The 23,852-nt window shown below is 50.5% G+C and overlaps 8 protein-coding genes across 8 annotated transcripts; 4 read left to right on the top strand and 4 right to left on the bottom strand.

The window, feature by feature from the left end:
- Window positions 1–813: 813 nt before the first annotated feature.
- On the bottom strand, window positions 814–2,625 carry PFICI_14148 (uncharacterized protein; the record flags this gene model as incomplete). Its single annotated transcript, XM_007842729.1, has 1 exon — window positions 814–2,625. One exon carries the CDS (start codon window positions 2,623–2,625, stop codon window positions 814–816), a length of 1,812 nt encoding a protein of 603 aa, XP_007840920.1.
- Window positions 2,626–5,229: 2,604 nt separating this feature from the next.
- PFICI_14147 (uncharacterized protein) lies at window positions 5,230–7,435 on the top strand (the record flags this gene model as incomplete). Its single annotated transcript, XM_007842728.1, has 5 exons — window positions 5,230–5,270; window positions 5,488–6,317; window positions 6,375–6,411; window positions 6,471–7,097; window positions 7,150–7,435. The coding sequence occupies 5 exons, from the start codon at window positions 5,230–5,232 to the stop codon at window positions 7,433–7,435; spliced, it is 1,821 nt and encodes a 606-aa protein (XP_007840919.1).
- A 755-nt stretch (window positions 7,436–8,190) lies between these two features.
- PFICI_14146 (uncharacterized protein) lies at window positions 8,191–9,081 on the top strand (the record flags this gene model as incomplete). The annotated part of the gene is made up of 1 exon (XM_007842727.1): window positions 8,191–9,081. One exon carries the CDS (start codon window positions 8,191–8,193, stop codon window positions 9,079–9,081), a length of 891 nt encoding a protein of 296 aa, XP_007840918.1.
- Window positions 9,082–9,279: 198 nt separating this feature from the next.
- Window positions 9,280–10,799, bottom strand: PFICI_14145 (uncharacterized protein; the record flags this gene model as incomplete). The annotated part of the gene is made up of 4 exons (XM_007842726.1): window positions 9,280–9,501; window positions 9,558–10,089; window positions 10,141–10,486; window positions 10,547–10,799. The coding sequence occupies 4 exons, from the start codon at window positions 10,797–10,799 to the stop codon at window positions 9,280–9,282; spliced, it is 1,353 nt and encodes a 450-aa protein (XP_007840917.1).
- A 2,888-nt stretch (window positions 10,800–13,687) lies between these two features.
- Window positions 13,688–15,270, top strand: PFICI_14144 (uncharacterized protein; the record flags this gene model as incomplete). The annotated part of the gene is made up of 3 exons (XM_007842725.1): window positions 13,688–13,993; window positions 14,049–14,784; window positions 14,840–15,270. 3 exons carry the CDS (start codon window positions 13,688–13,690, stop codon window positions 15,268–15,270), a joined length of 1,473 nt encoding a protein of 490 aa, XP_007840916.1.
- A 699-nt stretch (window positions 15,271–15,969) lies between these two features.
- On the bottom strand, window positions 15,970–17,368 carry PFICI_14143 (Protein transport protein sec-13; the record flags this gene model as incomplete). Its single annotated transcript, XM_007842724.1, has 4 exons — window positions 15,970–16,309; window positions 16,370–17,205; window positions 17,268–17,306; window positions 17,366–17,368. 4 exons carry the CDS (start codon window positions 17,366–17,368, stop codon window positions 15,970–15,972), a joined length of 1,218 nt encoding a protein of 405 aa, XP_007840915.1.
- Window positions 17,369–18,797: 1,429 nt separating this feature from the next.
- PFICI_14142 (uncharacterized protein) lies at window positions 18,798–19,980 on the top strand (the record flags this gene model as incomplete). Its single annotated transcript, XM_007842723.1, has 3 exons — window positions 18,798–18,911; window positions 18,978–19,383; window positions 19,535–19,980. The coding sequence occupies 3 exons, from the start codon at window positions 18,798–18,800 to the stop codon at window positions 19,978–19,980; spliced, it is 966 nt and encodes a 321-aa protein (XP_007840914.1).
- Window positions 19,981–20,479: 499 nt separating this feature from the next.
- On the bottom strand, window positions 20,480–21,999 carry PFICI_14141 (uncharacterized protein; the record flags this gene model as incomplete). Its single annotated transcript, XM_007842722.1, has 2 exons — window positions 20,480–21,553; window positions 21,628–21,999. 2 exons carry the CDS (start codon window positions 21,997–21,999, stop codon window positions 20,480–20,482), a joined length of 1,446 nt encoding a protein of 481 aa, XP_007840913.1.
- Window positions 22,000–23,852: the final 1,853 nt, after the last annotated feature.

Here is a 23,852-nt window from a genome sequence, read left to right as displayed (position 1 = left end):
CCGAAAATAGTAGATATAAAACAAGTAAATCATATCGGTACATGAATACATCTTGTGCTTCAACTGTTTCCTGATCATACCCGATGTGTTAGCATTTGAGTCTGTCTCGCTGCCCCAGCCCATGCTTGTCACATATGGCAATTGATGAGCCCAACTCTGTCCCAGGAGTTTTCAAATGCTAGCATGTTGAGAGAACGTTGGTGCTTTGTCTCTAGTCTTTGCTCTCATTTGTGCCCAACCGTATTATCTGCTGCTACCTGAATTTTCACTGCAATTTTAACACTCGGGGAGGGGATCGGCCAAGTTATACAGACTCAATTGGTCACTATATATATATCCGCTTAGTTGAACAGTACAGAGCCCGTGGCTGTCCAGCTCGTGGGAGCGGGTACACTGCGGCTTTTCACTGCACTATATCACTGCGGATTTTCACTGCATTTTTAACCCTCATAAAGGGGATCGGTCGAGTCGCACAAACACAAAGTGGAGTACCACAGATTTGATGAATATAAATCTAGGTGCCCCGTGAAGAAGCTTTACATAAGTTAGGTATATCATCAGAAGATTTTGGACGACGGAAAACACTTCAATATGGAATGAGTAATTGAGCCACTGTAGGCAACAGACTGACCATGAGCCTGCCATGATTCTGGGGCTCGTAGGAGAACACGAAAGCGGCACAATGGTTGCAATGCATTATATGTATCATTCACCAAGAATACTCATTGATGACATCAACAGGAACTAGTGCAGTACAACACACGAGTCGCATGAATGAAGATGCTTGAAAGCAACTCGATTATATTTTATCTGTTATAGACATCTCGTCTTCATCCATTCGCTTACGCCCAAGCCCAAATTCAGCCCATTGCGAGCCCACCAAATTCTAATAGATTTCGAGTCGCCAATTGCGTCTTCCAGAGCTTCCTCAATGTCGCAGGTCTTGTACTCGACCCTGTGCGTCCGGCCCTCGCCCGCCTCCTCGCCCCTTGCGTACTGTTTCCACCATTCCAGGACGTTGACATGTCCTTGACGTGTCGGCGCTACTAGAACTTGGCAGTCGAATGATAGTTTGTCGCCCTTGAGTTCCCGCCAAGCATCCAATACGCCGGTATGGCCATGCGCACTCGCAATCTTGGGCACACCGTCGCCATGGGCCACCGGAATGCCCGAAGACTCCCACCATCGTAGCACAGCGGTTTGGCCTTGTTGCGCAGCTGCAAGCAGACTGCGGCCTGGCTTGAGTATAATACTGCTGTTCTGTGATGCAGCATCCCGCCACCATTCCAGGACTAACAAGTGGCCCCTCGCTGATGCAGTCTCCAGTGCTTGTTCCGTGTATTTCAACGGAAGCCCGGACCGAAGCCACCAATCAAGCACATGCACGAATCCCATGCGGCAAGCGTTGTCGAGAGCCTCGGCGTCGTATTCCTTTTTGAGAAATGATGGAGATGTGTTCCACCAGTCGAGAATGTCCGTCCTGCCATATACTCCGGATGCCTTGTTTGGTAGTAATTTTGAGTGGAAAGAAGCCCAGAAGACCTTGCTCAGATTGTTCTCTAAATATGTAAGAACCTCGGTAAGTGAAAATTTGATGATTAGCTTGACAGCCAGTGGAGAGATCAGGATATCGCTCGGTGCTTCGGATAGTTTCCGACAAATTGCTGAAGGAGAGCGACAAGAAAGAATTAACCACTCCAGTTCGTTGTTGAATATATCGGCAGGATCCGTGAGCGTAAGGCGGTTGGTGCGCCATTCGTTTGGTGTTGGAATCGTGGTGTAAACGTTCAGTGCCTGTGCCAATTCCCAATCCCCAACGTATTCAAATATTATCGTCCATATCTCTGGTGGAAGCTGCGTGGCCACCTTGCTAGGATCCGAGGTGCTAAGCGCTTGTTGGGCTGCAACTTCGACATCGTGGCCCAGACTCAAGAGTTCGGCTTGATTTTTTATCATACCCACCAAATTGTTGAAGCCGTCCCATGAGACCACGCGTTTCGAGGAGGAATTTCCTTCGTAGTGCCACAGGATAGGCGACATGACTTTGACCCAATCCCACTTCTTCTTAATCTTGCTCAACTGCTTCTTCGTCATGGGGTTCTCCCACATCTGTATCGACATGCCGGGGACCAGCAGTATCTTTTTGGAAACGTCCCATGCGCGTAGCACCTCCAGTAGTAACGTATCGGCGATACCGCCCATCATCTTGGCCAAATGGTCTGCATCGATGGGGGCCAAGACCAAGATGTCTGCCCAATCGACCAGCTCGTACGCAGTCTGTCTCGCGGCTTCTATCGCCTCTCGCGTCCTCTGGTCTGCATCGATGGCCAAGGTGGCCAGGCTGCGGTTCTCTCTGACAATAACCTCTTGAGCCAGACGGCGCGGGACATCGTCGACCAGCGCTTGGGTTTCGATCTGAGAATCCTTCAGCAGGCGGACGGCGATAGCCTGTGCATATGCAACATCCTTGGACCCGTTGGCAGCAACAAGCATGCGTAGTTTTCTAGTTCGTGGCATCTCATGGAGCGAGGAGGACGATGAGTTGGCGGTTGGTGTTCGTAAAATGTGTCGGCGTAGAAACGATGCTCTTCCCGGGTCGGGAGGAGGACTGTTTGTGTCTGCCATCGTGTGTCACATGCTCTCCCAGCTCCGGAACTGTCGTGACGTCGAGTGTTTGGTTCCTTCAAGAAGAAGTAAAAGAAGAGCTGGTGGTCTCTGGGTTCGACAGAGGGGTGCAGAAATGATGTCGACCGTGTAAGTGTGCTTTAGTAGCAAAGGTTAATCGTGGCACAGAGGCAAAGGCAAATATAGCGTTGGTCGAGTCAAGCGGTCGGCGCGAGCAGCACGAATGTAGGCTGAAGTGACGCAGATTTTCAGTTGGGCCAGTTACTGACTTCGATCATTCGGCGCGGGAGGTGTTGGGTACCCCGTAGAAGATTCAAAGCCTCGAGGGTTTGTGCAAAGGTGTGCAAGCCGATGACGACAACGATGCGATGGTTCACCACGGCATCTGCCAGAGACGATGTGGGAAAAAAAAAAGATGCCGGTGTCGTGTCTCATCGCCGCCTCGAAAATGGCCGAGTCCCAATTCGTGGACCCTTTTTGCGCCAAACACAAGGATGACGCCGGCAAGTGGAGCTTGTCTCTCTCCCTGGGACTGGTCATTTAGTATTTAGTGGTGTGGTGCCAGCGCTTTGCAGAGGTCTTCCCATACTCGAGGAGCCCCGAATAAATTAACTTTTAGTGCAGTAGTAGCGTTACAGCAGCGGACTGAACCTACTCTCATACTTAAAAACTGGACCTTCGTCTTTACGTCCGAAAGAAGTATTAAGAGTTGTAATATCTCGTCAAGTAATTGAATCACATCATGAGCTTCTCTCCCATACTGTCGACTTCCTACACATACTGACATCTTTGAATACATGCTTTTGTTTTATTTGGGGCAAAGCGACTTGGTTTAGTTATCTATATCGACTGGGACTTTTAGAGTCGTGCCAATAACATGTACCCAAAAGCTTGGTTGAGAGGGGCTATAATCGAGATCTCATACCATCATCATGTCATTATTACGATATCACCACATTAAGGTCACACCACGACGATGATGATGTGAATTGAGACTACCATTTGAATCATTTGAAAAATACATCATGTTCGAGGGCCTTCAGGGAAGCGGTAGTATTTGTTATGGTTAGAGTGGTTCAAATTCAACAAAAAAACACCATCCTTGTCACTGAACATGCAGGCTCAACCCACCGATGTGGTAATATGATTTTGACAGCCATACTAAAATCACCAAATTCAAGCTGTATTGTAGTTGAGGTGCACCTTTCAAGAGTAATTAACAGTCGCATGGAAGATAATCGGAGCTTTTGGTCCAACTGGCTGTATTATACGCGCCTTTGAAATTATCTACCTGGGTAATTAGTAGGGACTTACTTATCTGATTAATCACATGTAAAGATACGCTCTGAGGGAGACTTTAGGGAAATGTTATTTGGGAGTACTAGTTAATAAGGTACCCCGGAACACTTGCGGCTTATATAATATGCAGTCTGCTTCTGCCTTTGGTATTCAATTTGTATATGCCACGTGCCAGAGTCTAACATCACTTTGTTTTTGGAAGAGAGCTAAAAGAGGGCAAGAAGTTATAAACAGTTAGCCAGTCTACATATCCACAAAAACAGCAGAAACCTTTGTAATGCCAAATATTGAAGCAAGGTGTGGTGCATATACTCTCAGACATAGAGAGCTATGATACCTCGATTTCGAGAGCACTGGGTGACAAGAAGAAATATAAATATAAGTATCTTTACGCATCGATATTCGTCTTCGGGCTGTTTTGGTGTTGCCGCTCATAGGGTTTAATTTGCCAGGCACAATGAAAAGTGGAAAGGTATTTTATGATCATTAATATGTCTACACAAAAGAAGAAATAGTTTGTTTTTAATAACTTATAAGTACCAGCGACATCTTTTTGTAACGTATAATCAATGTTTGAATGGGTCAACTCGCAAGTAGTCGCTGGTATAATCTCTCCGTCACCTCGAGAGTTTTGTCGTATAGTACGTGGATTTGACCTCTCGACAGCAAAGAAGGAAGTGTCGTCCAGCTCTTTACAAAGTATACCTAGCAGCCACAAAAAAGTTTATCGTGAAAGTTTTGTTTTGTGCCTGGTTTGATATAGGTAGAATGCCAAGCCCCGCATAGGTGAGCGTTGTTTGCATTCAGAGGCAGGTCCTCAATGTAATATCATGGATACTAGGTTAGAGAAGTGTAAGCTTGAGTCGGCACTCAAATTCTAATGCAGAACAGGTCTCTGGTTACACCCAGGCTGCGTTTAGATCAACGTGCTTGCAGGCTTTCGGAAACGAAAACGTTTCCATATCACAAAGCTTCAGCAAGTAACAAAAATCATACCCATGCCAAGGTATCGTCGATGTGATGTGACGAGATGCCCTAAAAGTTGGTGAACACCTCAACATACATCGTAGGACCAACCGACCGACCCCATACCCCTGAATTTCATCAAAGACTTTCGGTGATTGGCGGTTTGTAGTGGGCGCTTAGCGCTCCATAGAAGGCGCCGAAGCCAGGCAAGACCCGTGCTTCTGGAGATGCTAGCGTGCAGAGCCAAGTACCTGCATTGGCAAATTGGCGGGGAGAACGGAGGCAGAGATACTTCTGGGAAATGGGGAGTGGATAATGCTAAAATAAGCCCAAGCCGGGATGCTGCGACCTAGACCAGGGAGACAGCAGTGCAAGTGGAAGTGACAATTCCCCAGCTTGGGAAAGGGTAACAGCGAAATGGCATTCATTTCTGTTGATTAGCTTGTACAAGAAGAACCAGACACACAAGACGAGACGCGAGGCCGGCGATATTTCCCATCGACGATCCGACCCTCAATTGGGATTATTGCTAAAAGTCTTTCTCAACTAGCTCAGCCTTCTCTCTGGTGTCCAAGGTACTGACTACCCACGAACCAGCGGTCTTGGCAGTCATCTCCGTTGCTACGTCGGCACACCCACCGGTCACAGCGCCGCTCGACTTGTATCCCAATCTCCAGACCCAGACACCGTCACGACATCATCTGAATCAACTTCGACCACGGCGTCGCTCAAAGATTCCACCGCAACCACGTTGCCCGACCAGCAGGAGGTGCAGTCCGGACTGTCAACTGTCATCGAGTCGCTCCGACCCGACCAACCACCCCCGGAACTGACAACCCCCGACGACAAGGCCCACTCGGACGAGATTGACCTCGACGACCAAGACGACGAAGGAGAGGACCAAGACCACCAGGACTTCAATCGCCGCCGTTCGCCTCCCCCACGCTACCCTGACGCCGCATCTTCAGCCTCGGCCTCGACCTCCTTCTCCCTCCCTGCCACGCGCTCATCAGCGCTTCCGCCCTTCTCCAGCCTCTACCAGTTCGCCTCTGCTGAGGATCTAGCCGACGACCATTTCCAGCTTCCCTCGTCCTGCTCACGTGGACCGGCCTCTGAAACAGCTGCATCTTCTGCGACTGCAGCTCCAGCCTACGCGCCGCCATCTTCCAACTTTCTAGGTCAACCCGCTCCTACATCATCCAGCGGCTTGCGAAACGCCGTTGCCGAGACCAAACGTGCACTTCCGCAAGACAACAAAGCCGGCTCATCAGCTCAAAAGGGCGAAGACTCGGACGAAGCGCCTCCTGCATACGAAGAAGGTTATAGTCCGCTCTTGTCATTCTCTTATCTAATGGCTGCTGCCGGAGGAGCATCGAGTATTATTACTCAAGTCCAACAGGGCGGCCCGCCCATCAATGCTATCGGAGGTAAGTTTCGGGCCGTTTGAGTGTACCTGGAGCCGCATCGCTAACTTTTCTATGCAGATGTTGGCGCCGATGAGACCATCACCATGGACTTGCGGTAGGCTCCACCAGAGGTTGTTTGATGTTGTGTGCATCATGGCTGACAAAAGATCGCAGGGGCACCCGCTTCGTACTGTCCAGAGATGAGCTCTTGACATTGCCTGAATTTGTTCTCCTGTCACTTTTCCCCAACGGCTTGTTTCCCGAAGGCCACATGGGTGGCTTTGCCGAAGGTGATGCCGTTCAAGTTGATGTTAGTTCCCAGGCCATAACTTCTGCGATCCCTACCCCTTTGCTGCCAAATCCTATTATCAACTCCAGTCTCACTCACTCGTCAACCACTCGCAATTTACTCTCAAATATCAATATGCATTTCACTGACCTCACCTCCCAGTATGACCCTGCATCTCTCCAGTATATGCTAGACTTCTTCCGCAATGTTGCACAGACTATTCCCACTGAAGCATCTCCTAATGCCTCGCCTGATGGAGGAGTGACGCCCATTGACTCTCTTGGTGGCGGAAGAGACGATGGAAGCAAGCGTGCAGGTATCATTGTTCTTAGGGAGGACCTGGACTTTTACGTCATCCCTCCGAGGGCAGACATTGAGCAAAAGGAGATGATTGAGGTCAAGAGAGCCGCCGCGCGTGCTTTGTTGAAGCAGGACGGCATCTTTTCGGGCTTGAAGAGAAGCGACGAGCCAGGTACCACCGAGGCGCATCTGATTGAGATGCTCACAGCGGGGTATGTTGATGATGAAACATTCTACTTGGTGTCTCTACTAACCTTTTCTCAGCGGCTTCAACCACGACGACACATGGGGTCACCGAGCCGGAGAGCCCAACAAGGCTGTCGTCTGCAGTCTTGCGCTGGCTAGACTACGCAGCGATATCCGTGGTAACGATATGGGTGGCAACGCAGTCGGCATGGCCCAGAAGCTGCTTCTCTTCTGGCGCAAGCCTGCTCGCCGTTGCTGGTGGGAGGGCGTAGACCTGAATGACGTGGAAGGCATTGACGGCACATTGAAGGTCTGGATCCGCAGGGTGTGGACGCTTGAGATGAGCGTCATTGGTCTACGATAGACGACGATTCCCATGGTGTTGCGCAAATAAAAAAAGGAAGCATCATGGTGGCAGTTATTCATTTGTTCAGCGGCATCAAATGAGCCAGCCAGCGTAGGAGGGGCTCTATTTGCTTTTTTTCTTGTTCGGGATTCCCACTTGTTAATACTCGCGCTCTCGCTGTAGAGAAGATACAATAGTTCAATGTTTCAATTTCATGTCTTCTTTATATATCAACTAAGCAAAAGAATTTGACTGCTTGAGGCATGTATGATATGTGTAAGAATGAAACTTCACCTCCTTTTTGTTAAATCCCGAATGCATTTCAGTCCAGTCTCATACCCGTGATAGCTCAGCCGGACTTTATAGTCCGGTTGACCCTTATTGGATGGAATGAAAGTCAGTCAAAACGTCATGGACAATGATCCATGATCAGCGGCCACTAAAGGAGGAGGAGGAGGAGGAGCACAGTATCAGAAAGGACTGATTGGCGTTGGAGAAGCTTTCCCCCACACCCGACACCGGGACAGTTGAAGCTCCATCATGGCTCCGCATATGTCAAGTATGCGAGATATATACATATGCATCTATTTACCTCGTCCTTTATCATTGTGTGACGTCTGGCTCTTCGATCCGGATGGGCACGAGTCAATTGTATCGTGGACAAATTTAGCCATGCTGAGAGAGGCATGCAAACATTATCGCAGTCGTATCAATGAATTAGACTTACACTAGTCGATATCTCATCAACCTCCATCTTGTGCCATTCCAATGAAATGGCTACATTTATGCAGCTCCCCTGCGAGCTCCGGACCATGATATGGGACGATTCAATGCCTGAAGATATTCCCGAGGTCTGCATATTACCACCACAGGAGGAGATGACCGACTTGGGGGAGAGTGACCATGACAGTGAAGATGACGAAACATGCGCAGACGACGAGTCCTTCCTGACGGTCGACACGGCCTTTTCGGTCCTCATGCACCTCTGTCACGAGGCCAGGGACCACGCCCTCTCACGGACGCGTCTGCACTTCTCGCCCGCCGCGGGCATCGCCATTCCCTTTCGGCGCTTCCGCCCCGAGCTCGACGTGCTCTACGTCCCTCCGGGGCGGCCCCAGGCCGTGCCGCCGTGCCGCCTCTTTGCCCGCGTCCGCCACGTGGCCCTGGCGTACTGGCGGCCGCTGTGCACGGCGGCGCCGCCCGTGCGGCCCCCCTCGGCCGCCTGTGTGTTTGCCGGGTTTCCGCGCGTCGAGGCCATTTCCATTGTGGTGCCGTCGTCCAAGGAGCTCCCCTCGCAGAGGGGGCGGTTGTACGCGCCTGTGCCGGCCCGGCGCTGTCGGCTGGAGCCGTTCTACACGGGCGCGGCGGCCAAGACGAACATCATTGCGGCGTTTCGGGATGGCGAGAGGAAGGACGTGAGCACCGTGCTGGGATTCTTGAATCGGATCCACTGTGATATTGCTTGTTATCACATGAGTCGGTGGCGGGAGTTGGGTCCGCGACATGACAAGGTTGGTGGTGGTGGGTTTGTGGACTTGTCTTTGGCTGCGCAGTACTTTGCGGCGTGGTCTCCAGAAACATCGTCAGATTCTCAGGTGAGAGGGTCGTTTCTTGATAGTCTACAGTTTCCAGACGGTTTTGTACAGCATTCCAAGTGTACTTGATACAATTTGATTCCACAGACCCACGTTGAAGAAGTACTTAATGTCACAGCTTTCGGATCATGTAAAGGGCATTCAATCTTGGAAAAGAATGGGCTTTCTATTCTCTAAAGCGGCGCTCTCTTGCTTGGTCTGTTGTCTTCTGTTGTCTTCTGTGTAATTATACATGGCTACGTAACTTGCTCCGTCGCATGACAAAGTCTAGACCGGGACCTCTGTGATCTTGTTGAGGCGCCACGTGGACGTCTCGTAAATGGATGGGATTCCAGTCTCTGAGAAATCAATGCCATCTTTAATCATGTTGGCGACACCCTTTGCAGAGAGCAAGACTAGCGGCATTCCGTGGCCGTTGAAACCGGCACAGATGAACAGACCCTCCTTGTTCGGAATCTTGCCAAGGTGCGGCTCGCTGTCCTCGGTGTACTATTCACGTGTTAGTTGGTCATCCAGCTGTTGGTGACAAAGCAAAAAAGACTTACGCCCATGATTCCAGCCCACAGCTTGTCAACCTTGGACTCGGAGTGATCCCATCCAACAAAGGTCCTCTCCATAAAGTCGTCGAAATACCCAGCTGCGGCAGGCACAGTCTGGGAGTCATCCACGACATCACGCCACTGCTGAACGTGCTTAAATCTGCAAGTGGACCAGGCGCCGCCAATGACAAAGCTACCATCTGCGCGGTTGGCCTGATAATCGGCCGTCTTGGGTCCATAGTACTGCACCATGGACTTGAGCTTGCCCATGGGAGGGCCGGGGTTGGCAACGGTGATGCGGCTGCAGGTGCCGCGGACGGGGCGGATGATCTGGCTGTACTCGGGCAGCAGACCACTTGTGTAGCCATTAGTGGCAAAGACCACCTTCTTTGTCTTGATGTCACCTCTCGAGGTGGTGACGGTCCAGTATCCATCGGCATCTGCCGAATCGGAAACCTTGAGGACGGGTGTGTTGGTCTGCAGATTGACACCCTTGGCGACCAGAATCGAAAGCAAGTGCAAGATGAACTTGTAGGGCCTAATACTTGTTAGTTCGATACTTGACCACGCTGAGCGCACAGCAACTTACCACATCGTGGCTGCCGGGAAAGTCGTGACGGCCTTTGCGCCCTTGACGCCCGAGACCTTTTCTGCCTCTTCTGGGCCGTGGTACTTGACCAAGCTGGCAGTCGGGCATCTGAGCTCCTTCATCTCCATCAAGTTCTCCTTGGCGGAGAGGGCCTGCTTCTCGTCGAGATAGACATTGGCCGACGTGACTTCCTCGAAATCACACTCGATCTGCTCCTTGCGCACCAGTGCCGTGACAGCTTCTAGGTTGGCAAGCTCAAAGCAGGCAACTGCATTTGCTGCCTCGAAGCCCCTGTTGTCGCGACGAGTGGCGAATCCCACGTGCAAGTCGGGTCTGCAATGACCGCCTGTGAGTTTTGGTTAATAATTGTGGCAATTACTTGAGAAAGTATGGGTTTGAGACTCACCATTTCTGCCCGTGGCACCAGAACAGGCCTCACGAGCCTCCAAGATTGTGATCTTCGGCGACTCAGCGTTGTCGTCAGTCAGATAGTATGCGCAAGTGGTTCCAGAAAAGCCGGCGCCGATGATGACAACATCCTGCTCGGCAGGAAGCTCTTCAGTGCTTCGATGAGAGTCGAGCTCGTGCAGCTCGGTGCGCCAAAAGGGAACCGTAGCGTTGGCGACGGGAAACACGGGTTGAGCAGTCGGTTGCTCCATGGTGGTGGCAACTGTGTGGTACGATGGGTCTATAAATGTTGTTGCGTGTTGCTTCTAGAATCGGCCCACCCGATCAGTCGGTCTATTGAAAGACCAATTGTGCTCGCTCTGTGTGTTGTTGCCTTGGGAATCGCCGATTTCAAAGATGGGGATTGAATAAAAAAAAATTGTGTTTTGTGAAGCTTTGGTGATTCAGACTAAGGAAATCTATTGGATTGACAATCAAAAGGAAGTCACGGCCTTGGGACTAAAGTGTTTGGTTTCGGATTGTCAATGTGACTTGATGTGTGACACGAGCACATAGAACAATTCCGGAAGTAGGCCGGCGATGGTGGGGGCCAGAGATGCCCGGTGGGTCTCGGACCTTCTGAGCGGACGCAGGCGAGTAAACGGTGGCACAGCTCCGATGTGTGGTTCACTAACAGCCGAGTTCTGCAGAGATAAGGAGCTCTTGCGACTCGGCACCCAGCAAACAAGAAGAGCGTTGGTTACCGTTGGTGAAAAAGGAGAAGTTGGTGCATGTATATACAAGGGAAATTTTACGTGGTGCGGCTCCTAAAAGCCAAGAAAGCAAGTCGTCGCCCGGGGACTGGCGGTCCGTTATCGCCATCATCTAATCTAAAGAATCCCAGCTCATCTTTATCGGCGGCGGGACTCGTCCGAAGGGTTGACCATGTGACTGTCACGATGAGAAGGCAGGTTGGTAGGACATGTACTACTTGATCCTATCCAGATGGTAAACAGGCAAGGCTCAGGAGATTCTTTGGAAAAGTTTCCAAGCCCGTCTTCTGTTGTCGTCGTCAATGGACCCGTGACAAACACTGCTACTGCGGGCTGCCTATAACTTACCGTTGTGCTACGGCAAGCCCGATCTTTTTGATCCACTTCACCCCTCCAAAGTGGTTCCTGTCGTCCCGCCAAACTTGTATTGACCAGCAGTCCAATGCAAATACATCTAGGTTTGCAATTACATGCAAGATGGAGCGGTGGATATGGTCATCTTGTAGCGGTGAAGCCACATGATATAAGGCTGTCTCCTCCTCCAACACTGAGATTCGAGGCGTGCAAAGGCATTCATGGTGACACGGGTACTTGATGTAAAGAGAGTACCGGCAGTCCGGAGGGGTCCGCCTAGAGAATCGCGCCCCAGGGGTTGGGCGATCTGGCCATCAGGGTCCTCCGAACTCGCTCACGTTATTAACACAAAAGCCACGTTCGAAGGCGGTTGGCACGCAAGAAAGCTGGCGTGTTCGGTCATGAGATCGCCAGCAGTAGAGGAATTGAGGCTGAAATGCACATCCCGTCCAATGCTGATTCGCAACCTTATTTGCTGCTTGTCCACGTCTGGTCATAGAGGTCCAGGACCCGCAGACGTGCCTTCACCCATCATCATACGATCTGGGGCTTGCATCTTTATAAAAGTATCACAATTGCTGACAAGTCAAAAAAAAAAAATACATACCTGCTGTGTATCAAACACACAGTGACGCATATTAGAGACTAAATAATGTGTGCATGTGAATTTATTTCACAGCATCCAGAGAATGTGGCCCTTTGTTTGTTCTTGGCAAAGTCAAGGCACATACTTGCAATCGTTTTATGGTGCAGTATTCTTGCACGTGTGTTATTTAGTGTTTTCACTCCAGTCTTTAATCCCTTTCAAGGTTTGTGGTGGTCATAGTACCATGCGCACTCTGTTGAGCAGTCTATGGTTAGCAGAATTGTATACTCCGACGACTCCTACTCAAAACACTTCTTTCCAAGCATATGAGACACCAGAAATAAAAGGCTTGATTGAGTTAATGGACCGAGTGACCTAGAAGCTGGAAGGATACGGCAGGGAAACAAATCACAGCCCGACATAAAACTGACTAGAAAGTCGAACACATTCAGCCGTATCCTCTAACATGAACCCGCCCCGATCCAAGAGACATTGCAACCAATTATGCAAATACTAGAATGTTGGCCTATACAGGTAGGATCATTGGAACTGTGCAAGGCTATCAATCAAAACGAGCAAATAACAACCAAATCGGCATCATAATAAGAATTATTCGAGCATCAAGTAATGTTGCATACAGTGTCATTTGAACTAGGAAAATTTGACCACAAGTGGTCAGGCTTTCTGAGGGCTATCTTCTCTATCAGCCATTCCGCTGATTATCAAACCTTGAGCTTGAGCCAACACTCCTATTTCAGTCTTAAGCACGATTATAGTAATTATACACATTATTAGCGACAAGTAAGATAAATGCGACTTTATCATAAGAAAAGATTACACGCTTTGGTGTGATGATGTCATTGCCAAGAAATCATACCGTCTATATTCAGCCCATCAGCTTGCAACATGGCAGTTTGCCGCCTCGTTATGCACTCTAGAGACCAATCATGTGACCCTAGAGAAGTCCAGCTTGTTAAATACCGGGCGTCATCTTCATTGGTGAGTTGGAGATTATTGACTCAACTTTGGAAGTGTCGCATTGGAACCCGCGTTTCAGAAGGCAAAGTCCGGCCCCAAGCTACCAGGTTGCCAAGCTTGATATTTGCCATCGCCGAGACGGAACGCATGCACGAGACTCGAGATCAATTAGATCGCTTCTTGTGTTCAATTAATACCCATTGATTTTGTTTCATTTCTTTCTAGTCCGACACATCTCAACCCAGGTCGTGACTGGCAAGAACGATGATGCTACAGCTTTGGGGCTAACCACGATTTGTGTGACTTCGTACCTGTCCATCGCTAGAGGCATGTGCACAACACAACAAGAACCATCCAAGACAAGACAACAAGACAGCTTCAACAACGCAGCGAAGAGATCCCTTACACAACATTATACAAATTGCAACGAGTGTCGTATTATCGCCGCATCTAGGAGCTTCCTCTAATCATGAAGACCAATGCTCTGTTCCGTGTGGCTGGAGCCCTGCTTCATCTTTCCCTTGCAAATGCAGCGGATGGTGGCGCTTGCTCCAGTGTCCTGACGCCATCGTACTCGGCACCGGTCGTTGGCTCTGGCTGGACTGCTCAACTGGTTGTCACTGGTCTGACAAAGCCGCGGGGCATCATCTGGGACAGCAATGGACATTTGCTGGTCGTGCAGCAAGGTGTAGGAATCACTGGAATCTCCTTCAATGACAACGGCACTACTTGCTTGGAAGTCGCCGGATCTGGCACCATTATTGACAATCCTGACGTAAGCCATGTCAAATCAAGTCAACTTTTTGATCTAGGATTGCTAAAACTTGCAGTTGAATCACGGAATTGCCTTTTCGAATGACGGCAAAACACTCTTCGCTTCGTCCTCGGATGATGTCTACGCATGGCCCTACGACGCAAGCTCTGGCACGGTCGACGGCGAACAGCGTACAGTCGTCCAGAACCTTGGAGGTACTGGCCACACAACTCGAACCCTGCTCATGACCTCCAACAACCAGCTTCTTGTTTCAAAGGGCAGTGGAGAGAATGTTGACCTCCGGGCCCAGGATATGTCTACGGGAGTTTCACAGATCAGAGCATTCAACATGACAAGCCTACCCGATTCACCTTATGATTACGCCTCCACTGGGATCAGATTGGGATGGGGGCTAAGAAACTCGGTGGGCATTGCAGAGGAGCCAACCACCGGTGGCATTTTCAGCGTCGAGAACTCGGTGGACCAGATCAGCAGAGATGGCACTGATGTCCATCAGGACAATCCCGGAGAGGAGTTGAATTTCCACGGCTTCCTCAATGGAACAACCGAGCATCAGGGTGGCAATTACGGCTACCCCGATTGCTTCGCCCTTTGGGACACCAACATTCCCGATGTTGGCACCATGGCTGTCGGCAGCCAATTCTCACCTAGTCAGAACGCGACTTTGAACGATACAACATGCAACAACGATCGAGTCACGCCTCGACTTACATTCCAAGCGCACATGGCGCCCTTGGATATAATCTTTACGCCCGACGGGAGTACCGCCTATGTCTCATTTCATGGCAGTTGTAAGAAGAACACACCACGCGTCTGCTGACTGATCATGTTACTGACTATCAATAGGGGATCGAGATGACCCAGCTGGCTATATGGTTTCTAGCATCGCCTACGCGAACGGGCAGCCTGTTGAAGACTCTGTGTCGATACATTCGCTGAGAAATGTACTGTCAAACGCTGACAACAGCGCCTGTCCAGATGGCTGTTTCCGGCCCGTTGGACTCGCACTTGACTCTCAAGGTCGCCTCTACATGACCTCTGATTCTACAGGCGAAATATACGTGCTTGCTCAGGCCGAGATGACAGCAACGGGCGACTCAACATCAACCGGCACTTTTATTACTCCCTCGTCCACGGCTAGTGGCGATTCCAGCTCTGCAGGGCATAGCATATATGCACGAGGGTCGATCGAGGGCTCCAAGTCTGGAGGATCGAAACTATTGATATATACGATTTCTCTTGTCATCATGTGCATCTTGTTCGTCCGTACCATGTAGGCCTGTACGCGGGAACTTGCTCTAGTGTTTCCAGAGGATCGTGTTTAATATTTCGTAACCTGTCAGGTGGCGAGTGGCGCCGAAGCCGACACGGGGATGGGTGTCCGCTCTGTGTTCAAACCAAGGCTCATTAGCCTTAAATAATCACAGCACATATCTTATTACACCTGAACGAGACAATGTGGCAGCTTGCCAAATATGTATATCAATCAATGCGATAGTCTTTTTACAGTTCGTCGGAGGCACAGAGCATCAACAGAGAATCAGTGTCCTTGACCAAAATCACCCGAGTGACTCAAGGTGGAAATCGTTGATTTCTGATTGGAAGCGATCACGTCCACGTCCTGCTAGGATTACTATACGCTTCAGACTTCAGAAATCTCGAAATCAAAATCTATTTGCCTGTCGCAGCCATGTGAGCATAGAATGGAAACAAGGATCAAGTGGCATATCATTTTAACGTGATCACCATCAGCGCCACTCAAAGGCAGTAAGGATAGTTTGGGATGTGATCAGTAGTTGGGAAACATCTGGAAATTATCATGTGCTTTTCTCTTTCTCTCGGAACAGCCTGTCTATCTTGTGAGATTCTCTTCACTATACCCCATTCATGCTTACTTCCTTTCCTCTTTGCGACAGGTGTATCGAAGACTACGTCAGTGTAGCCTTTAATCAAAACGCTGAACTAATGGGGAAAACCTAAGTGGTACGCGACGAGAGGAGAGAAATTAACCACCTCGTCAAAATTCCACGCAGCACAGCCTTGCGCTCGGCTGGGTCCAATGGCTGCTCCTCAAGCTCATCCTCTGAAGGGTCCGATAACTGTTCCTCAAGCTCCTCGTCTGACTGTTCCGATATCTGCTCCACCGTCTCCTCCTTTGTTTGAACCAATGGCTGCTCTTCTCGTTGCACTTTCTCTATCAGACCAGAATCAGGTGCTAATATGAAGTCGAGCTGGTCAGCCCAGTAAGTCGCATCCGTGTCAGTCGGATCAGTGTCTTGAACCAGTTGCGCGAGTCCACCTATGAGATCCAGGTAGCTTTGAACGCAGAAGAAGGATCTGCGGCCCTACTCCTCCATGGTCTTCACGCATTCCCACTCGCCACGCAGGTTCTCCTTCCACAGGGAGACTTTGTTATCGCCACCGCTGACGGCAAGGACATTGCCACTGAGACTCCAGCTGACGCGCCAGACTACGGCATCAAAGTTGAGGACCTTGCTAGACCATTGACCCTGGCTTGCGCTGTCGCTCGTCCAGATTCGTACGGTCTTATCCTGCGAGCCGGATGCAATGTAGCTCTTCTGGAGAACGGTAGGGCTCCATGCGACATCTCTAATCCAGTCTGTGTGGCCCGTCAGGGGCTCGCCCTCCTCCTTGTAACTCTGGGTGGCGGGGTCGTAGGACCAGATCTTCAAAACATTATCACAGCCTCCAGTCACGAAGCGACGTTGGCTGAGAGCGCCCTGGCTGGGAGGGGCAGAGGAGACGATGCTGCCGGGAGTGGTGGCAGGGGCCCAGGAGACAGAGTTGACACCGAGGCCGTGGGCGGGGAACGTCTGGTGCTGGAAGGCATTGTCCTTGAACTCGAGAACAGAGACGTGGCCGTCGGATGAGGCGCATGCGAGCAGGCAGCCTGCCTCCTGCGGGGCCCATGAGACCATGTTGACCGAGGCCTTGTGTAGTGCAAAGTCAAAGATTCTCTGCCACTGGGTTCCCTGCTCCTTCCAGATAAAGACCTTGCCATCGTAGCCGGCAGAGGCGAGAATGGCGCCATACTTGGGGTGAGCCCAGGAGACGCACCAGACGGCGCCCTCGTGACCCTTGAGTGTATCCGTCAATCGTTGGGTTTCGTTCTCAATCTCGAAGATCTTGATGGTCTTGTCGGAGGAGCAGGTTGCAAGGCGGCGTCCGTAGTAGTCGAGGACGGCATCATGCTGTTTGCACGGTTAGCCAGATGCGAAGCTGGAAGCGTTGGCTGATTCGTTCAAGCACATACAATCATGTCATCATGACCAGAATTCGATATGACTTGCGCCTGTGGTACATCCACGTTAGCTAGGGTACAATAGGGAACAGCACGTTTGCTCTACATACCATGGCGACTGATGTCAAACAATGACAGCAGCAAGTGTGCAGCAGGGGAATGAAGACTTGTGCGCAGGCGATACTGCGATCAATTCGTTATGGCAGAAATGGGAGGTGCTGATAACTCGTGAGCTTGTTGTACATCTGTTCACTACTGCAAATGCCAATCGCACTCAGGAGCACCCGAGTGCAGCTACTAGCTGGTTGGGTAGGCGGCGTTGACTGGGTTGGTTGGCAGCTGTACCGCCACAACAAATTGTGGCTGGGCAGTGTGCACTGTTGTGGCAGCAAGTTGTCAGCAGTCCCATTTTTGAATTCGAATCTGGAGAATAGTGGGGTGTAGGCGATATTAGGTAATCTTGGCTGCTTTTTGGTTTCACCGCCCTGGTGGGCTGGATGTGTGCTGTCACCGCTCTTGATTCTGCCGGCAGATACTTTGTAGGCCGCCGCGGGCGGCGCAGCACGGAGCTTTAGAAGATCAGTGTGGTCAGCCTGTCTGTGCACGGACTATCCTGACGTAAGTATTTGAGGCTCAAAATGCACCACTGAAGCTTTGACTTAACCACAACCCACCATCGACACCCCCGGACTTGGAGCCAATCACTACACAGTTCGAGAGCTCCAACCACAATCCCTCACCCCCCATCCCCCCATCCCACCCCTAATCATAAGCATAAGCTCCAGTCAGCTTACCTGCGCCCACCCCTCTGTACCCATAGTACTTCTTCCGGACCACAGCAATTCAGTCTAAGGCAATTCAAGTCAAGCCAAGCTTTTGCATCAATCCCTGCCCTTGTCCAGTCAGTCCATTGCGGCGCCGACTCGTACCCCGAAGATCCAGTCGCGCGCAAACCCCCCGCATGTGAAGATCATCTCGGCTCGGCTGCGGTTAACAGTACAACGGTTTGCGATTCAATTTTGGAGCGTCTTTCTTGATGTAAGTCCATCCCAATATGACCATATCGGCGACACGTACCCAGTCGCTATTTTCCTTCAGTGTATGCAAACTTGTGTCAGTCATTGCTCGTTGCCGGCCACGCCAAGATGCGATATTTCACATTTGGTCAATGCTAATTTGTCATTTGCAATATAGCTAGAGCCATCATTGGATTTGCCCCTTGAATAAGGATTTTGCAGAGCAACGGCTTTTGTATTCACACCAATGATCATTGTCAAAGCTGATCTCTGAGCCTGTCTGTTCTCGAGCAATTTTACGGGCACACACGTCCAAGATTGGTATATCGCTTCTCAGTCGTTGCATGATTGACGATAGATTTGACTATTTCAGTCATTTCTAGGACCTTGCAACGGACTTTTCTGTCACCGCTGTTTTTACGTGCTGTGCGCAGACTCCTCAAAGCTTATTGCCACTCTGCTACTACACACATTGTACATCGACCTTTTGTCACATTTACCGTACAAGACACCACCAGCATTCACAATGGCTGAGAATTCCAAGTCTGCTGGAGATGCTGCAGCCGCCTTTAATCGGCACTTCGACCAGCAGCGCGCTGCTCAGGGCAGTCGCGTTAACCACCAGCAGCCTGGTCCTTCTGTAAGTCTACTCCTTATAGATGATATACTCCGTTAAAGACAAGACTAGCTAATCACGCAATGATAGTCATTCCGTGGACGTCATCATAACCTTGATGCTGAGTCTGACTTCTTGAATAATCAGCTCGGAGATCTGAGCCTCGAGCAGGGCAATACTCGCCAGCCCAACTTCTTCCACCCTACCCCTCCGCCTCAACATCTCTTCACCCCACCTCAACAGAGCACCTATGCCTCGATTGATGAGGCCGCCTTGGCCGAGGCTCGAATGAACTCGGCTTTCACCCAACCGACCAGCAACTTTACCAGCGAGACGGCCTCATCTTCTTCCACTGTCGTCCCCAACTACTCGCCGTATGGACATCAGCATGAAGGTCCCCTGAGATATAGCCACTACCAGCATAGTGGTTACATGAGTGGACCATACTCCCTCCACACTTTCGCTCCTGCTCCGACGGCAGTCGCTGCCCGTCCTGGTATGTTTTCTTCTACTCCCGTCTTTTTTCCTCATCACTCTCGTACATCACATGGGATTAGTTCTCTTATTATCTAGTCCCATCTTATTTCATCCAATCAGAGAAAGCTTTATATACTTGTTGAACTTGATAGACTGACCATCTTATCTAGCTTATCAGCAGGTCCAGCAGGCTCAGCAGCGCAACGCTGCTGAGCCTACTCCTTTAGCAGTGGCTGCTGCTTGGGAGGGCGCCTTTGATGACGCCATGGACGAGTGGATGCAGGAGCAGGTCCGCATTGAGGCCGATGAAGCTTCTGCCGCCACCGAGGCTGAAGCCGCCGAGGCAGAGGTGGCTGAGGCCAAGGATGCTGCTCCTGCCCTTCCGAGCCCGTCTGACCTGGCCAAAACCGCTCAGCTGCTCGTGTCTGCCGTTGAGAATGACGATTCGGATAAGTTCCGAAACTCATCCTTCATGCACCTGATGCGCCGCATTGCAGCACAGGAGGTTGTTATAGAGGACAACAACTTTGTCACGGCCTCGCCGGCTGAGCCGACCTTGGACGTCGAGCGCCCTGACAAGGGCAAAGGCAAGGCTGTTTACCCTGAGAAGAAATAGTCTATCAACTGGATAGGCGACTATTCAGTCGCAATTTCTGCCTGGCTGGCTGTGGTCCTGTGTTTGCTTTTGACTGATACCCCACGACGTTTTGCTTTTTGTTTCTGAGCAATCATGACCTCGAAGGATGAAGAGCCATCTTTATGATAGCTCGATGGATGAAGGGTTGTGGTTACTCGAGATAGGCGTAATACATTTGGCCAAAAGGCCCCCATAATATGATTGTTGTTTTAACAGGCCGTTTGCCATAAAGTGCTTTGCAGCTTAAACCTTTGACATGGGGGGAAAAACAATTCTTCAGCCAACAGGACGCAGCGCTTATAGGTCTTCAATTGTTTCTAAAGGCAAATAAAAAAGAACATTAACGAAACCAGAAGTGATAAATAATTCACAATCATGCAAGGCCCCAGCAAGATACAATAACCCATTGAAGTCGAAAACATTCCAAGTGTATGTGAGATTCATGCACAATGGTGGAAAAGTATTCAGCATTGTTGATTCATCCAATCAAACCAATACACTTCCAAACAAAGCTGCTACCTCCAATCAAAGAAGCCACTCCAGTATAGACAATGAGACTGCCGTAACCACTGCCAAAGCCGGCAGTAGCCTGTCCGACCCAAGCCTTGCTCGAAGCTAGAAGCGAATCGCTGAGAGGGCCAGAGACGACATTGCCAATGCCTCTACCGACGCACAACCAGCCAAACACCATGGTTGGGTCTACATACCGACCGGCTGCTTCGCCCTGTCGCGCCACATCTCGCATGATGCCAGGCCATATTGATGTCCACCCGCCGGCGAAGAAGCCATAGACAATGCAGAAGAGAAACAAGACAGGCAGAGACGAAGACAACCCCCAGATCAAAAAGACCCCGACGACAGTACCAGCCGTCGAGATGGCAATGCAGGTCGTGACGTGGACCTTGTCCGTCAGCGTGCCCATCATAATCGAGCCCATGGTGGCTGCCACGTTTACCAGGAGCACCGTCAATGCCGACATGAAGGACGAGGCGCCAAACGAGCTGCGCGCATACGATGGCAGATAAATACCCGGGAGAAAGAAACCCGAGGCCTGGACAATATTACCGAGCTGGTGAAGGGCAAAGGCGCGCGTTAGAATACCGCTGACATCAAACGGTCTTGAGCGCGCTGCAGCAGAAGCAGGCAAACGCGGCTTGACAAAGAAGGCGAGGGGGAACGAAGCTGTGAACAAGATACCCGACCAGATGCGCATGGCGCCCGCAAAGCCGAATCGTGCCAACAGAGCCTCGAGCACCAACGGCAGAACGACACCTCCAAATCCTGCCGCGCTCCACATGATGCCGTATGCCATACCCTTTCGCCGGACGAACCACTCCTCTATATACAGAACACATGGGCAGTAGGCGACGCAACCTCCGACCCCAAACAGGACGCCTTGGACGGCGATCAGCTGGGGTACCGTCACGCAGAACGAGCTCAGGGCTATGGTCAGCGAGGCCACAAAGAGCCCGATCTGCGTCGCCCAGCGAGCATACCGAGGATACAGACGGCAGAGTGCTATGACAACTGGTGTTCCGAGGTACATGGTTCCCTATCGAGACAAGGTCAGTCACACACATCGGTGTCCTGTTATCATTTTGTGATGCTTCAATGATTCCAACTTACCAGAGCAGAAGTCCCAATTGCTGCAACATTGCTGGCGCCCTCGAACGGTTCATGAGAAGTATAGTAGTCCTGAAAGACACCAAAGGAAAAGCCAAAACCTGATATCCCGCAGATCAGTACAGAGGACAATTTCAGGGACGAGAGTGCATCATTACCCCAGATCAGAGCTTCGACAGACCAACACGCGGCCAAAAAGAGCCAGGCATCTTTGCCCCCATCAGTCGGCGGGAGACTGAATTCCTGCTCGGTCGCCTCCGTGTCATTGCCAACATCGTGGCATCCAGATTCAGGGCCAGCCGTAGCCGCGCTCACGGTAATTGGTGTTGGAGGGTTGACATTTAGAATATTTAGTCTGATCGCGTCTTCGTCCATGGTAAAAAGGAGTTCACTATACTATACAACTGCAATTGAGACGGAAGGTTTCATTTCACACTTGGAGATGAAATAATCAGATGGCATTGATCATCTTCTAGTATTGAATTATGGCAACGATCGCCCAGGGACTAATGCAGAGATGTCCTTCACGCCCTTCCTCTATCTCCTAGCTCGGTCCGACCCACCTTGGAGATGCAGAGACACTCGCCGAGTGAGTCAATACATTCTATATTGCAATAATTGTCTCTGTCAAGAGCTCATCGCGAATGATAAAGATACGTTTCGTCGATAATGTGATTATAGACATCACGAAATAAACGTGTATACATACAATGCGGGCGATCAATCATACAGCGTTACTTCGGCTTGTGGGATTGGACTCCCCCACATTCACTGACCGAGTATAATGCCGGGAAAGACCGGCGGTAAAAGTAGTGTAAAAGGTAAGCAGAAGATGACACCGGTCCGGGAGACGCAACCGAGACGCCATCCTGCGATGGTGGTATAAATTGGTTACTATACTTTGGGGGCCATGAGAGCTGCCAAAACTTGGAACGGTACGGAGCACTTGAGACCTTGCGGCTTGGGGTGTTTCGATTCGGCTTTCCATACCATAGTATTGTCAGCGGAGACGTGGGTCTCGGCTTCGGCCTCGGTTTCAATCCATTACTTTTCTCGGAATACCCACTAACTCGGAGCTACATAGTACATGTCTGTTCCTTGGCTGTGAGATACGTACCGTATTATGGTAGACCGAAGACATGGATACCCTATGCCGAGCTGCTCCATGTTTGAGGGAATTCTTGAGAATATCTTTGGTGGCATAGAGGCTAATAATCACAAACGCAAGTCCTATCGCAAATGAGGACTGTATATTGGCCTCAAAGAAATGCCTACTGTATGACCGATCAGCAGACACGAAGAACGTGGGGGGCCCATATATCGTATATCTACACGGCAGATGTTGTTGGCACCCCAGGACATTTAAGAATACAAAAAAAAAGAGACTCAAACGGGGTACGCACGAGGTGAGACGTACGCAAAATGTCACGCTAGCAAAAAGGCCAACCTTGCATGCATGGTGTTTGAAAATCGCAAGTGAGCACGAGGGACTGTAAAATGGAACTTGTCCGTAAGCGCGGAGGAACTTTGAAGTAAATGCCTGCGGCAGGACTTGGCAGGCTGAGGTATGAAAAAAGAGCCACTCGTCTCTTATTCGCCAGCGACTCTCACAAGCTGCAAAAGCAAAGCCCTCCAAGCCGAGTTGGTGTGTAGTATCCCGATCGATTTTGCAGTGCAAAAAAATAAGCGAGAAACATTTCCCATTTCCCGGTGTCTTACCTATTGTTTAACCTACCAAGCAAGCCGTAAGATTCCTCGACAAGCACAGCTTACGGGCAATTATCGCGACTTGCATCCCGTAGTCTCAAGGCCAAGGTTAGCTGTGGCTCGGCTCTCAGCATGCCCATACTTACTCTGTCCTGATGAACCTGGCTGGACGCCGTGATCGTCGATTAAGGTCGTTTCTAGTACTGTGTAATAGCACAGAGTATGAACCATGGGTGGGAATTTCTAGCGGAGTCCAATGGCTGGCAACGGCATCTGTCGGCCTGGCCTGCCTGGCACTTTTCGCTTGCACAGCGGAGATGCTGTTCCCAGCCGGAGATGCGATGCGCTCGCCGAAAGGCCATTCGGCATGCACTTCAAGGGGAGGGGGGGCTTGCATATTGTCCCATATGGGCCATGGCCACTTGCGGCCGAATAGGAGTTGCGGCCCTTTCTTCTTCTTTTTACCTGTTGTTGGTGGCATTGCGGATAATATAATGGAGGCTACTACGACAACTAGTCGC

The sequence above is a fragment of the Pestalotiopsis fici genome (assembly GCF_000516985.1).
Source record: "Pestalotiopsis fici W106-1 unplaced genomic scaffold PFICI_Scf_12, whole genome shotgun sequence".
In the NCBI taxonomy this organism is placed as follows: Eukaryota; Fungi; Ascomycota; class Sordariomycetes; order Amphisphaeriales; family Sporocadaceae; genus Pestalotiopsis; species Pestalotiopsis fici.
This window is presented reverse-complemented; position numbering and strand designations above follow the sequence as displayed.